The 15,570-nt window shown below is 40.0% G+C and overlaps 1 protein-coding gene across 2 annotated transcripts in view; it reads left to right on the top strand.

The window, feature by feature from the left end:
- pkd1a (polycystic kidney disease 1a) overlaps positions 1-15,570 on the top strand; it is an 87,889-nt gene that overhangs the window by 50,641 nt on the left and 21,678 nt on the right. For both annotated transcript variants that reach the window (XM_026170194.2, XM_080302731.1), the window contains 22 exons: positions 2,153-2,293; positions 4,484-4,805; positions 4,901-5,117; positions 5,394-5,553; positions 5,662-5,814; positions 5,939-6,083; positions 6,585-6,905; positions 7,042-7,130; positions 7,503-7,815; positions 8,641-8,821; positions 8,949-9,213; positions 9,300-9,495; positions 9,718-9,888; positions 9,980-10,123; positions 10,236-10,446; positions 10,544-10,670; positions 10,779-10,889; positions 11,006-11,055; positions 11,415-11,629; positions 13,681-13,759; positions 13,851-13,966; positions 14,878-15,080. In XM_026170194.2, the coding sequence (XP_026025979.2) occupies positions 2,153-2,293; positions 4,484-4,805; positions 4,901-5,117; positions 5,394-5,553; positions 5,662-5,814; positions 5,939-6,083; positions 6,585-6,905; positions 7,042-7,130; positions 7,503-7,815; positions 8,641-8,821; positions 8,949-9,213; positions 9,300-9,495; positions 9,718-9,888; positions 9,980-10,123; positions 10,236-10,446; positions 10,544-10,670; positions 10,779-10,889; positions 11,006-11,055; positions 11,415-11,629; positions 13,681-13,759; positions 13,851-13,966; positions 14,878-15,080 (3,930 nt within the window). The remainder of the gene's footprint in view (positions 1-2,152; positions 2,294-4,483; positions 4,806-4,900; positions 5,118-5,393; positions 5,554-5,661; positions 5,815-5,938; positions 6,084-6,584; positions 6,906-7,041; positions 7,131-7,502; positions 7,816-8,640; positions 8,822-8,948; positions 9,214-9,299; positions 9,496-9,717; positions 9,889-9,979; positions 10,124-10,235; positions 10,447-10,543; positions 10,671-10,778; positions 10,890-11,005; positions 11,056-11,414; positions 11,630-13,680; positions 13,760-13,850; positions 13,967-14,877; positions 15,081-15,570) is intronic.

The raw sequence follows: 15,570 nt of genomic DNA, 5'->3' as shown, positions 1-15,570 counted from the left end.
CCAAATGTTCAGCATTCAGACAGCTTAAAACTGAATACTTCTGAATATTCAGAATGTTATTCTGAATATTCTCTGCATGAGCTGGCTCAACAATATCTAAAACCCTAGTTAAAGATGATGAGTATCAAAACAGCAGTTATCAACAGCTGTGTTAATCCAGGATTTCTGCTTCCAATTCTGTGCACACTCATATAAATGTGGGGTTTCACGGGTCACACAAAATGATCCCTATGAGTGCTGCCTGCTCAGAGACATTATCAGATAATGATAAAGTAGTGATAAAAATCTATAAATGACATAAAGATTTAGCAATAAAATACAACAGTGTTGAAAATAAAACAAGAGATTAATGCTCAGAAAATCATTAATCTTTTAGAGATTTAGTGTATAGAACGGTAAACTAAACATTTTAATTAAAGTTAATTGTTTTAATGCTGAATAAGATCTTGGCTCTTTATTTTAACAGCTTATTTAAATTGATGACAGCAGATGGGAGCTCTGAGATTTTTACTGGATACATTTAAACTTTAACATTTACACACGTTCTGCATTATCAAATGGATACATGAATGTTTCAGTGACATACACCGTTTCCACAGCTGTATCTTTACAAGTTGGCATGATTTGTGATGTTAGTAAGGTACAGTTTAACAAGTTGCACATATAATATGCACTCGCCCAGCAGAGACTCTACGTTGCATTTAAAACATGTTGTAAACAAGAAGCAATCAGAGAGTGCAAACCTTCGCCAAGACAGCTCAGTGTCTGGCCAATATTTACTTTGAAGTGTATTTTATTTTATATATTCATTATATTATGTTCATTTTCTTTACTTTGTTCTTTTTAAACATACTTTAAGATGTTTGTAGTGCAGTTAAAACAAGTGCAAGCGGCAGGCTTTTGTTATTTACAATGCTGAAACCCATTTTAATATACTTGACATAATTTTGAATATGGGATTTTAGTTTTTATTAATGTGGATATAAATAGTTTCTTTGAAGATACAAAACATTTTGGGGTCAACTTGAAAGAAAGGCACTTCAAAGGCTGGATGCAAACTATAATGTGATGTTTAGAATCCACATATACCTGCATTATTTCCTAAATGTTGCCAATACAAACAAAGGCGGTAGCATTTTAAGTACAATTTTAAAGATAAAAGACATTTTATATAAGTTTGAGGTGCGAGGTCCAACGTAATATGGTATTAAGAATTCCTATATATCACTCCCCATATGCCTCTATGTTATTAATACAAACAATGGAAGTGTGAAATATAGTTTTAATAGTTAATAGTTCTGCATAGTATTATTATCACTTTCACCTTGAGATCAGTCTGTTTACCTTGAATGAGAGGTCAGATGGGACATGATATTTTAAATCTTTATATAGTACTTTCTTAAAATTGTTTGAGCTATTGTGTTTACAGACGGTAAGAATGACACAGCTGCAAACACACCTCAAAAACAATCTTCTTGGTGGATATAATAAAAGAAACAACAAAACGCTACTAGCCGATTTTAAACTTTGAACATAACTGTTTCCAGTTTATGTGTTCGGCACAAGTTACCACAGTGATTTAGCGAGGTAAAAATAGGGCTACTTTTAGGACATTTAAGCTCAACATTTCTCTGTAAGAAATTCATCTCACTTTGTCGTACAGCCTTCTGCTTTTCTAACTTTGGGGCAGCCAATCAGAAGAAAAGTGGTTTAAAGAGAGGGGAAAGGGAGCTTAAAGTGTAAGGCAGAGCAAGAAGAAAAGAAATGTGAACAAAAAAGCTGTTGTGATCCAGCCATAACATGGCATGACACAAGTGTTTCCTATTGTAATAATGAACCATGGCAAATATTTTGAGGGTTCCAGTGCAGACTGCAGATTTGTGGTCCAAGACTTCTTGTTCTGTGTGCTGATCACTGTTTAGAAATGCAAGTAAATAAAAAAGGATTAAACACGAACTTTTCTTTAAATAATAGTTCAATAACAATTGGGGGAAACAGTTTTTTTTTTTTTCCTTAAAGATTGTGCATATTCATATACATACATCAGATTTAAGCCAAATGTGCACATATATAACGTTTTCTTTTCAGGTGGTTAAACGTTCTCTTTTCAGATCTTGGTGACTGCATCCCTGCATGTCTGTTTTTGTAACAGGTGCTCGTCCAAAGCGGCCACATTCCCATTGTGTATCTTGAGTGTGTGTCCTGTAAGGCCCAGTCGATTTACGAGGTCAGCCAGAACTCGTATGTCTACCTCCGAGGAACCTGCACCAACTGCAAGGGCGTTCTTCGTGTGGTAAAAGCTCACAGAAACACTGACATCAAGCTTTAAGGGCAGAATCTGGCTAAAAATGTCTTTCTATGTCTCAGCAAAATGAGGTCACGGCACCACAGAAGCAACAGTGAAGTCAACGTTTCCACGTCCCTTTCTTCTCTTTCTTCTTCTGCTGCCCCACCTCTCTCCTTAATTCAGACTTTCCCTGGGATTCGTGATGCAGGCAGTAGTGTGTGGGCGTGAGAATGAGGTCATCCCTTAAGCTGAGCCAGAGAGAATATGTTGTGTTGAACTTACATAAGGAAACAATTTGAAAGACAAAACAATCATTGAGTTTCTGGAGTTTGAACTGCACCTACCAGCTGACATTGCTCAGCTGCAGTATAACCAATGTCACTTTGTTAGGATTACACTATACTTTCCATACTGACTGGAGTATATTTGAATTTTGGACTCTCTACACATATCTGACTCAATATGTGTAGTCATTACATACTAATATGTCTTTAGTAAAGGGAAAGATCCATCAGCTTGAAAAGAAAAAACTTTAGCAAGTTTTGTCTCACTTACACATCATCAGTTTTAACATTTAATCATTTATACAGTACTTAATGCAATTCTAAGTTATAAGTAACTTGTCTGTCTCCTAAGAAAAATGTCAGGTTTGTCATGCATGTGGACGCTTTAGAAATATTGTACACATAAATTGTAGGAAAAAAGTTTCTCAAGAGGAACTAAATTATTAATAAGGAAAAAGCTAAAATTACGCCTCTTTTGAGCACTTTAAGAATACCTATTTTATTATCATGATGATTTAAAAGCTATCCATCTTTAAAGGGCATAGTTTGACATTTTAAGGAATACACTTATTGGTGAGAGTTACATCAGAATGCCTCCCTCATGTCTAGTAACACTACTCTAGATGTAACCAGTCCAACAAAGCGTGTCGCTGTAAACTTTTATCCGAGTACAGTGGTCCCTCGCTATAACGCGGTTCACCTTTTGCGGTCTTGCTGTTTCCTGGATTTTTTTGTGCAATTTTGCGTGTTTTTTTTGTTTTGGGGTTGTTGTTCTTTACACTGCATTGTTTTCTGCGTTCTGATTGGCTGTAGACCATTGTCAGTCAGTCTTGTGCTGTGTCTCCTGTACAGTATAGAATGCGTTCAGCTTATCAAATTATCTAAATCTTCTATCGCTAGCAGTGTGACTCTGCAGTGCTGTACTGTATGTTTGTAAGTTTTCTCCAACAATCGCAAAAATGTCAGTGAAACGTTTTGCACCGTCAACTGCACCTACGAGTGCCTTTGGTTTCATTCTGTAATTATTTTTCTACAAAGGTTTGAACGTTGAGTCTTTAAACAAGAGAGAAAAGTGTGAAAATGTTCATGCGATATTTTCACAAAAACATAATTTATCAAAGCATTATGTCTGGATACAATATCTAAAACAAATGAGGACATTCTTGTCTATAAAGTTTCCACTCGCTGAGCAGTTCCTACCTTTTGAAAATGATCTCTTATCTCAGTCTCCTGTCCACTCTTTCTTACATATTTCTCCATCTCTGTTACATTTTTTTTTTCCTCTCGCAGATTTACATTTAGCTCCTCAGTTTTGAGAAGAACCACACCGAAACTATGGCGTTATTTTTGTGCCACTATTCTGAGCGAAAAGAAGAAATTGAGCGCACGTAAAAAAAAAAATTGCAGGTGCAAGTGTTGCATTTTGAGGAGAAATTTATTTTGAGCGAAGAAAAGCTAAATTTGAGTGAACAAAATTCATTGCTGCGTGCAAAAAATTTATTTCGGTGTTTGCTATTATCCATACACACACACGATAGCAGCCCCTGTTGCTCAGTTTTTGCATTTGCATTTCAAAATAAATTTCTCCTCAAAATGCAACACTTGCACCTGCAAATTTTTTTTTAAGTGCGCTAAGAATAGTGGCACAAAAATAACGCCATACGAAACAGTTTGTTTGTGTGGTGGTTGAGCTGTTTGAAAAGTTGTGTTTTGAAATGACCTGCCGCTTGAAAATTTTCATCTGATTATCCGGCCAACTGTCAAACTGTTTTATAATGGCGTGCCTTTTATTCCCAACTCATCTTTTCAACTGCAACTCAAGCAGGAAAAAGCACACTGGTGTCACTGATATCACTGATGTCACTAATATCAAGAGCAGAGAGTTATAGGCTGTTTTCCTTCTCTGTCTTAGCGCTGGAGTGCCATGACGCTAAAGAATGAGACTCTGGTCCTAGACTCCTCCTCCACCACGACAGGAAGCGACGGTATGAATCTGGTGCTACGGCAGGGGGTCCTGCGGCATAATGATTCCTATGTCTTCACCCTGCATGTGACTGACAGCAGCTTAAATGGCGAGGGCGCTGCTTCTATCACACTGCATCACAACAAGGCCCCGGCTGGTGGGGAATGTCACCTGAGAGCTGGAGGGGAGGCAGGAGTGGCCTACGCGGATCTTGATGGTGAAGGCAGGAGGATACGCACACTGCTGGACCGCGTACACTTCAACTGCTCTGGTAGGAAGAAGGAAATGTGACTTAAATCTTTTTAATTATCATATCCTTTATAGGGATTGTTGTCTTTTGACCCTGCATTGATTTTAACCCTTTAGGTTACAGTGATCTGGGTGACTCTGAAACTACATTGCTGTACAGTCTGCTAGTGACACGCTGCAAAGAAGAATACTGTGAGGACTTTTGCGTGTACAAAGGAAGCAGTCCAGAGCACTCGGCCTTCCTGCCTCCAGGTTTCAGCATAGCCCAACATCATGTATACGTGTACATCACAGTGGAGGACCACCAGGGAGCTGCCATCATGCCTCTTAACAAGTAACTCTACTTTACTCGGTTTAGTTCACTTATGAGGAGATTTCAGTCTGAATCTTTTTGAGTCACTTTTAGCTACCATGGTGTTATATTACTGAAATGTTTCAAGGAATCACTACAATCCCCAAGGTATTTGCTCAGTTGTTGAGTTTCATGGCATCTAGAAGCAACATGGCTGTTATTGTTGCTCTTCTTGTTCACCAGTGACTGCTGTTCCACGTGCATATAGTGAAGTTTCAAATTCTATATTCAGTTGTTTTTTTTCCTGTTTGTGTCCAGGACCATTGAGGTTGTACTGCCAGATCCACCTTCTGGATACAGCAGTCTTCCCCACTGGCTTTCTGATCTGACAGACAGCAAACTCAAAAAGCTGCTGGAGCAGGGAGATTCCCAGAGGGTCAGAGAGTTATCATTGGTTCTTATTACAGTCCTAAATGAGGTAAGAGAGGCCTAGCCATAAAACAGCGATTAATGCAATCATTTGTCAAGTCACACAACAGCTGATAACACATGAGGAGTAATTATATCGGCATTTACTTTCTTCCAGTATGAGCAGACCAGTCGGTCGTCACGCGTATCCCAAGATGAGCGCAATCATAGAGTCAGAGTCCGCAGCAACATCACAAGAGCTCTGACTGCTCTGGATCTGACAACTGTGAGCGATATCCAGCAGACCTCCGCTGCTCTTGCACAGTGCACGGTGAGCAGGATGAGAGAAAACGGGGTCATTTTTAAAGGAAATTATTAAGGCTATCAACAGAAGAGGAGAGCCAAGAATACAAACAAATCAGTTACGAGTGAATGTGCATGCATCTTTTTTCCAGGCGGTAAGTCGAGAGTTCATCTGTGAGGAGTGTCAGAACAGCACTCTGAACAAGCTGGAGTCCATGCTGGACATTCTGCAGACAGACACCAAGCAGGGCGTCGTCACTCCGACTGAAATAGCTGACAACATCCTGAACATCATGGGTAAGAACGAAACTGCTGTGTCACTGTAAATGCATTATTAGGACAGTGTTGCTCATTTCTACATGAGGCTCTAACTGCAACACTAATTAGGAACTTCTACCCAGTCAGATATCTTTGTGTATTTTTTGTTAAGTTGAGGATATAGCTTTCTAACTGCTCTTACTTATGACTAAATAAAATAGGTGATCTATAAAGGAACTAAAAATTGGTTTATTTATTGGTCTAAAAGCAGTGAATTTGTGTAAATTCAGCTAAACTAGAGCCGTGTAATGCTCACTAACACAACGCTTCCAAATTCTAGTAAGTGGTGTTGTTGAGTAGATTACATAACTGAATGAATCTGCTCTCAAAAATCTATTTATGATTTTATTTTTCCTTAAATAAATGAGCAGTCACCAATACTGTGCGCACCAACAGTTCAAGAACAAACTAGTTAAGTTTGGTCTTTTTATTTATTTTTTTTAATTTATCGTATGTCATATTTTCTCCTTTTTTTACAAGGTGATCTGATCCATCAAGTCAGTCAGTCAGCTTCCTACTCGTACCTCCATGCTTATTTGGATTCCCCCTCACCCCCGTCCATCTCAACCCCTTCTTCCTCTGGTGAAGAGTATGGAAACGCCGTGTTAGACACACTGGAGCCACACCCTCTGCGTGTGGCAGCAAAGGCTTACAGTCTGTCCTCGGTGCTCATGTTGATCCTCATGCACGGCCGCGTACTCAACGAGGAGCCTCTCGTTCTGAGGGGAGCTGAGATAGCTGCTACGGGAAAACTGGCAGACCCCCAGAGTCTCCTCTGCTACCATGGCAACAACAGTCCAGGTTTGTTTGTGCATTTAGTGTCTCAGGTTGGAATTTTTCACTATAAACTGCAGAAAGTTGGACATTATAAACTGTAACTGTGAAGAATCATGTGCATGATGACAGTGTTTAATTTCCTCTCTCTTCATTTTACCAGAGTGCCAGCTGTTCTCCATCCCCCGAGCTTTCAATAAAAGTCTGGGCAGAGCTGCTGCTGGAAAAAGCATCATGCAGCTACTTTTTCAGGTTTGTTCATGTTATTGTCAACCAGACTCTCGAGTAGAATAAAACTCAAGCAGCTTTCTGAGGTCCGAGCTTTTTGGCCCTACAGGGATTACTTGTACATACACTGACATCACTCTTTGAACATCAGAAAACACTTAAAAGAGCAGAAACGTCTGAGTCAAGTACAAAATTCTTCTTTTGAACCTTCTCCTTAGATGGCTGTCAAAGAACTTGGCAGCGTGAAAGCTGTTTGTGCCGAAGTCTGTCATCAGCACATTCACTGAAAGAGTTTGCCTGAACTGTGTCCTTCTCTTTGGTCTTTTTCAAATTCTGTTTTCAGATAAAAGATCCTCACGTTCACTTTTACTGACTTTATTAACTTTTTCCATCCAGGTGGAGTCCAACCCGTTCCCCTTCAACTATGTTGCCAACTACACCATCTCTACCGAGGTGGCATCCATGGAGTTTCGCACTGAAAATGGAACCCAGATCCCAATCTCTGGTCTTGATGATAGTCTGGCCATCACAGTTGCCATTAACAATAGTAGCATTGGAGAGCTGGGTTCTGAAGGTTCTGGTACTGGAGGAGTACCCACAGCGGGGGCCGTTAACATCAGCCACTGTGACTCTGTCATCGTTAGGGTCAGCGCAGGAAACAGCAACAGACAGGCAGGGCTGTTTGTGCAGCTCAACTTCACCATCCAAGGTGAGCACTCACATTTATCACAAACATTAGTAGGTAGAACTGAGCAAATTAATTTCTTTAATACAAAAATATGCTTGATCTCTTGGTTTCGTTCTTTTGGTTTGTCCCCTTATTTGATGCCACAGCAGATCATCTGCCTCCACCTCACCCTGTCCCTAGCATCCTCCTCTGTCACATCAATCCTCTGCATGTCCTCCTTCACTATAACCATGAATCTTTTCTGTGGTCTTCCTCTTTTCCTCCTGATTTGTCCAATACATTGACTGTCCTCCTTTGTGCATCTTCAGACCGTGTCAGCCTTGCCTCTCTGACTTTGTCTCCACACTGCTCAGTCTGAGCTGCTTGATGATTAAGCTAATAATCATTTGGAGGTGTTTTAAATGTATATTTATTGTCCAAGTAACTGGAATTTAGCATTTTTTTTCTTTAGGAATGAATGAAAAAAAGGATTTCGTGTTGTTTTTAGCATCTATTATAGTTCAAATTAAAAGATACATATGTTATTATATTGCCAGAAATATATAATTGTGACTCTGTGCAGTACTTAACTGCAGCATATGAATGCCTCGGTATGGATTCTGAATGGGTTTGCGAACATACAGCTATGTCAATGGCCAGACAATAAAATTATGTACTTTATATAGTATAGATGAAATAACAGGGCGAGTGAACTTGAGTTCATTTTGTATATTGTAAAGCTGTCTGGTCTTGTCATTTGGTGACTAAGTTTGTACTTCTAAATGTAAATTGTGTCTTTGTTTGTTTCTTTACTGACTGTGTATTTTTGTGTTGGTGTTACTGTCATTATTTTCATTTCTTTTCTAGATTTAAAAGAAAAGTATGAAAGAGAAAAGAATGACAAAGAGGAGCCATTCATCACCGCCTACCTCCATTCCCACGAACAACCCAATGAGTTCAACTGCACAGACACAAAACGTATCACTCTCAATATGACCAGCGGGCAAGATCTTGACCACAGGGACTACACCTTCTTCCTGTCACCAGAGTAAGAACTCTGTTCATTTGCAGCGTTATAATACAGTGCGCATTAAATATGCAGTAACTTTGCTATGGCTGACATCTCCTGTCCTTGTCTCCTGTTTATCTCCAAAAATGTCACTGTTGCTAAATAGGACCTACGACACCACTCTGGACTACTTCATCAACGTGAGTACGCCCTGCAGCTCTGAGTCTCTGCCCGTGGATGTTCGTCTGGAGGTCGGGGTGTTTGCTTCTCTGTGTCAGTACTTCAGTGAGAGTGAAAAGCAGTGGCGGACAGATGGCATGGTGCCATTAGCAGAGACCAACGCCAGCAGGGCGGTTTGCCGTACCAAGCACCTCACATCCTTCGCCGCAGGCCTGTTTGTGCCAACCAATGCCATCAGTTTTAAACTGCCAGTCAGTATCTCACTAAATACCAGTCACAATTTGTGGATGTGCACTAAATAAACAAAACCACTTAAACCATTTCCCCCCTCCTTCAGGAGCGTTCAGGGGCACCAAGCCTGGTCGTGCTGTTGGTGTGTCTATTGGGCTTAATATGCTATATTGTAGCAGCGGCTATCTTACACAAGTTGGACCAGCTGGATCTACGGCGTGCTGGTGTGGTTCCACTCTGTGGCCGAGATGGACTCTTTAAGTATGAGGTCCAGGTGAAAACTGGCTGGAACCAAGGGGCAGGTGAGATAAAACGACGTAACAGGTAGATGTCGTTTTGACGTCATTTTTGAAACTTTGCCAATATGTTCAATATGAGCGTCATGTGTCACTGTAACAGTGTGTGTATGACAGAAAATAAGGCAAATCATAACAGTTCAACTTCAAATTTTAAACTCAATAAAATCAATTCCTACATCAAGAAATGAAGAGAATTCATGCAAACTGCCTCTCTCTTCCATCCAGGCACCACGGCTCACGTGGGAATCAGTTTATATGGGCGTGAAAGCCGTAGCGGACATCGCCATCTCGACAGCAGAGGGGCTTTTGCCCGCAATGCACTCGACATCTTTCATATTGCGACAGACACCAGCTTGGGCAATGTCTGGAAAATACGTATTTGGCATGACAATAAAGGTAAAGAGACACACAACAGAAGGAGCCCAAGCAGAGTCTGTATATTAATGTTTATCCATCATTTAACCATTATTTGCTACCCCTTCTTCAGGTCTGTCTCCAGCATGGAAGCTACAGTATGTCTTGGTAAAAGACTTGCAGACAGGAAGCAGCCACTATTTCCTGGTGGAAGACTGGCTGTCAGTGGACAACGAGAGAACTCATGGACAGGTGGAGATGGAGGTGGAGGCTTCAGGTAAGGAACTGCGATTAGGTGGCGTGTAATTAAATAATTAAAGATTGAGTGTAGCAAAACAACTGCTTGATGCATAATGCAAGCTTGTTCGCTTTCTATTTTTTGCTCCCAGAGGAGGCTGTGCTTCTTCAGCTGCCTCGCCTCCTGCGGTATGAGCTGCAGAGGGCACTGTGTGAGAGTCACCTGTGGGTTTCGCTGTGGGAGAGGCCCACCCGGAGCCCGTTCACCCGCCTGCAGAGAGCCACGTGCTGTGCTTTGTTACTCCAGCTCTTCCTGTTGGCCAACACTCTGTGGTACAGCATTGTGGTGGACAAGCGATACGGGTGCGTGAATGGGTGTGACGGGGTTTTTTTGTCTTGTCTGTCTCTCTTTGTAAATTCCCACCATGCAACTTCTAATGAATGCAATCATGTCCTTCAGCCCGAGGGCTGTGTCAAGGTCTTCATCATTAAACGGCGAGACAGTGGCAGCAGGCGTGGTCACCTGTCTGATCGTCTACCCTCTCTACTTGCTTGTTTTCACGCTGTTCAGAATGAGCCGCAGCAAGGTAACCCAAACCTTACCAAATGTGATATATGATCAAGCTTTCTTGTCTTTCAAAGGCCCTGGATAAAGCAGAATATTTCCTCTGTCATTGTGTATCTGTAAACAATAGTGTGTGACCGTGGAGCAGGTGCCACAACAAGTGGACCAGGAGTCAGTGGAGATCGATGACTTCCTGGACAACTCCATGGCTGGAAGTTCCTTCCTCTTTTTTAATGGCGAGGTAAAGTCTGTCACGAAAACACGGGGTTTAAAAGTCACATTTGGGAAAGATTCTACTTTCACCTTTTCAGGTCATTAATGTTTGTCTCTCTCTCCATCCATCATCTGTTTCCTCAGACCAACTCAGAGGAGACCAACGTGGACTTGCCCACTCCATCAACTAAAAGGTAAGCATATTTATTTCAGGTAACGACCTGTTTGTTGGAAAACAGATGTAGTGGAATAGCAAGCTGTGAGAATCAACGAATAAAGTGGAAATGGCTCATCTTATGTGATCTGCAAGAGATGTGAAAGTTTAAAAAAATATACGTTTTTTTTTTAAAAATAACTATCTTTTGAATTTGAAGTGAGCGAAACATTTTCTTCACCAAACAACTCTAAATTCGAAAGCAACAATTTTATCAGAATAATGACAACAACGTTATTCTTCTCTGACAAACTTGTTTTGTTGGAATGACCTTCAGAGCAAATGAATTATTTGCTAAAGTTGGTCTGAGTCACAAACATTACTCATTGTGCATTTTAGTGAGGAGAGCTGGGACATGGTAGAGGAGGAGACAGAGGACAGGGACTGGCCAGAGCTGCTGAGTGACACTTCGGTGGTTGGAGGCGCTGGGCACGGGGCAGGAATGCCCAGGCTGAAGAGGGGTCAGGGCAGCAGGCACCTCGGTGTGGACATGGCCTTTAACCCTGATGATGAAGAAGGCGCCGAGCAACGCAACAAATATTTCACCTCTTCAGGTAACTGAAGCAAACAGGCTGCAGTATTAAATCAAACGTTTTCTGAGCAAAAGTGGGATATTTGCGAAAACACTTCAGAAACACTGAATTTAGTTTTCTTAAAAAGGCCATAAATGGACAACAGATCGTTAGAAGTTGTATGCAGTGTCTCATAATGGCCTGAGCTAAATGTGATGAAAGCAGATTTTCACTTGATGAATGTTGTGGAATTAAATGTACAGCAATATCTGCAGAAAATCTAAAGAAAGACAAACAATAAGGCTATAAAAGCAAATATTGCATTAAAAACTATAGTAGTAATGTCAGATTCATCTTTTTTGTTTTTCATTTCTTTTTAGGAAAATAAACTACACACAAAATGCACAATAAATAATCATTCATTTATTTTCATATAGTCTAACTGTTTTTGGACAGTAAGTTATTTTGGTGGTTTGTCTTTGCATCACACCACAGTGGATTTTATGCCCAAAAAATGAAGATGAGATTGAACTGCGGACTTTCAGTTTGAATTCAAGGGATTTAGGAAAAGTAATGCAATAGTTTTTATTTAAGAAATTAGAACATAATTTTAAAACACAAGGAGTGTTTTTGATTGTTGAATAAAAGCACTTTAGTTGACATCAAGAATCAGTGGACATCACCAAATGCGGTACAGTGGTCCCTCGTTTATCGCGGGAGTTACGCTCTAAAAATAACCTGTGATAGGTGAAATTAAAGTAGCCAACTTTATTTTTTACAATTATTATAGAAGTTTTAAGGCTGTAAAATCCCTCACTAGTCACTACACACTTTAGACAGTTTTCTCAGACAGGCATGAACATTTTCACACTTTTCTCTCTTGTTTAAACAAGAAGCTCAAACCTTCATAGAAAAATAAGTCCAGTATTATAGGATGAAAACAAAGATCAAACCCTGTTTTCAGGTCCAGAACATGTTAATAGAGCAGCTGCCAGAGAATGCAACATTAATGATTCAATGGTACAGAAGTAGAGGAAGCAAGAAGAATGAGTTCAGTAAAGTTTGACTTATCTGACTGTTTTGTTTCTCACTTCAGAGCACAGTTTCAGTTTCAGCACTTCAGAGTCACACTGCTAGGGATCGAAGATTTATGTAAATTTGACAAGCTGAACACATTCTGTACTGTACAGGTGACACGGCACGGAGGAGATTAATTGACAATGGTCCACAGCCAAACAGGATGCAGAACACAATGCGCTGTTAAAAAAACCAACAACCCAAAAACATGCAAAATTCCACAAATAAAAAATCTGCGAAACAGCGAGGCCACGAAAAGTGAACCGCGTTATAGCGAGGGACTGTACTTCCTCCACTGTGATGCTCTGCCGGGGTTTTACTGCAGCCACCTAGACAAAATTAGAGAAGCAAGGCTAAGATTTGGACATGTACAGAGGAGGGACAGTGGATATACTAGAAAAATGTGTGTGTATGATGTATGAATATGGAGCTGCCAAACAAGGGGAAAAGAGGCCTCAGGAGAAGCATATGAAGAGGTTTGGTGCAACAAAGGAGGATCATACAGACCCTAAAGGAAGTAGAAACATTACATTTCAACATTACACTGAAAAACTACAAAATACCAATTCAATGCTTTGAATCAGCTTCAAGATATTCTGCTTAATTTGTCATGAAATAACAAGAAAACAGGCCATGAAACTGCTTCTTTTTGACTCTTTTTTGACTCTTGTAAAAATTGCTGTAATTCCTGAATAGTTCATGCAAATCTTCTTTAAAGCCCCTTGAATTAAAGATTAAAGTCACTTCAATCACAGATTGATTGTTTGGTTTAAAATCCTCGGAGGTAGTGCAGAGAGGCAGAATTACACAAATTGTGTCTGTAATCATAGAGCGCATCTTCAGTAGCGGTTTTCTGTCATAGCTGAGTAGTTGGATCGGTTATGACCATGTTAATAACTGAGAAAAGTTAACACGTTACATTTCAGAAACCCCAGAAAGACATGGCAGCGAGTTCGTTTAGTGACTGAATTTAATGAATGTGTATGATGATCCAGTTTCACACTGTCTTCTTATAGATGAAGATCTGATCAAGCACATACTGGCAGACGGACAGAACTTCTTTCCTCAGGCAGATGAAAGCGAGATGGCTGACCTGTAAGTTATATTCTGGACAAGGAATTCCCCAGAATCGTTTGAGACCTGTGTAGATTCGCTTGATTTTGTGTTGCCACTGTTTGTGTCGCAGGTCGAGCATTTTTGAAGATAAGACTGAAGTGATTCTCCTGACAAAGCTGAATGACCCTCTTCTTCTGGAATCTGTGAGGCGGGACCCACCAAAGACAGCCTTCACGTCAAACACAGGTGTGTGTGCAGGCAGTTTGAATTATCTAGTAAAATTCAAATTTACTGATTAAACTTTGAAGAATTACAATTAGGAATGCACTAAACAGTCTCACCAAATTTTAAAGATTCATAGTTTATTCAGAAAATTATTCTCAAAATTAAATATTTTATTTGTAAAATACTGACTTGTAAAATAGAAATTAAGAGAAGGCAGACTTTTATAATAAATAGTACTACAGCCCAGGGAAAAAATATGCAGATTTGATTTTTACATTTTGATTTGAACTGTCCCTTTAAAAGACCATCCAGATGTTATTTGCCCCCATAGATGTTCTATTTTTAAAGTTTCCTGCTGTCTCTTTGTTTAGATTAGTAAGAGAGGACACATAAATCACCTATCCAAGGGTTTTAGAAGGCTTATAACTCTCATTAGGTAAAGCAAAGTTTGGTGATTACTCTTAAAAAGAAAAAAGGCTGTTACTTTCACAGAGTAATCAGTCTTGTACTGCCAGATGTGTGACTGAGCCTTTATAGTTGTGCTTTGATGTGAAACCAGCGTGTGTGTGCATTGTGCTTTCGTTTTGCAGTCTCAATGTTTAATAAGTGACATATGTCCTTGGTTGCGATAGAAAAGGTAAATTGAAAAGGCATCAAACTTACAATGTCATTTATTCTTTCTCTGGAAACTTGATATATTTACTAATTACGTTACTAATCGAAAAGACTTTGAAGTCCTTGAAGACTCAAAGTCTCCAAGAACTCTGCTTTCTTTTGCAAAGTGCAAAATAACCTTCAAAGAGTCTAAAAGGATCATTAAAATGCTCGTTTTTTTCAGTTAAGTAGTTTTACGCTTAAATACTTCCTAAAGTTTTCAGTGCCTGATGATTTGTATTTGTTTTGTCTTTGGCACCGTATTCTTCTTTTCACAGTTGTAACAGATGTGTGTCGTCCAAGACGGTTTCCACCTTGGTGTGGACGTGCTGCCATGTGGGGCAGCTGGGCAGGAATCGCTCTGGCCAATGGTGTTTCAGTTTGGGCTGGCTATGGGTTCAGTCAGAATGTTGCCATGATGTGGTTAATCTCCTGCTTTGCTAGTTTCTTCTGCTCATTTCTACTGTTGGAGCCAATTAAGGTAAAGACACTGGTTTTGCAAAGATTTCATAGTGTGTCTTTTGTCCTGTCTCAGCCTCTCCCTGGTTTTTCCAGAGGTTTCTTCCTGTTAAGAGTTTTTTTCTTCCCATTTTTTCCCAACTACAGTGGGGCAAAAAAGTATTTAGTCAGCCACCGATTGTGCAAGTTCCCCCACTTAAAATGATGACAGAGGTCAGTAATTTGCACCAGAGGTACACTTCAACTGTGAGAGACAGAATGTGAAAAAAAAATCCATGAATTCACATGGTAGGATTTGTAAAGAATTTATTCGTAAATCAGGGTGGAAAATAAGTATTTGGTCACCTCAAACAAGGAAAATCTCTGGCTCTCACAGACCTGTAACGTCTTCTGTAAGAAGCTTTTCTGTCCCCCACTCGTTACCTGTATGAATGGCACCTGTTTGAACTCATCATCTGTATAAAAGACACCTGTCCACAGCCTCAAACAGTCAGACTCCAAACTCCGCCATG

Source organism: Astatotilapia calliptera, chromosome 6, assembly GCF_964374335.1.
Source record: "Astatotilapia calliptera chromosome 6, fAstCal68.1, whole genome shotgun sequence".
Lineage (NCBI taxonomy): Eukaryota > Metazoa > Chordata > Actinopteri > Cichliformes > Cichlidae > Astatotilapia > Astatotilapia calliptera.
This window is presented reverse-complemented; position numbering and strand designations above follow the sequence as displayed.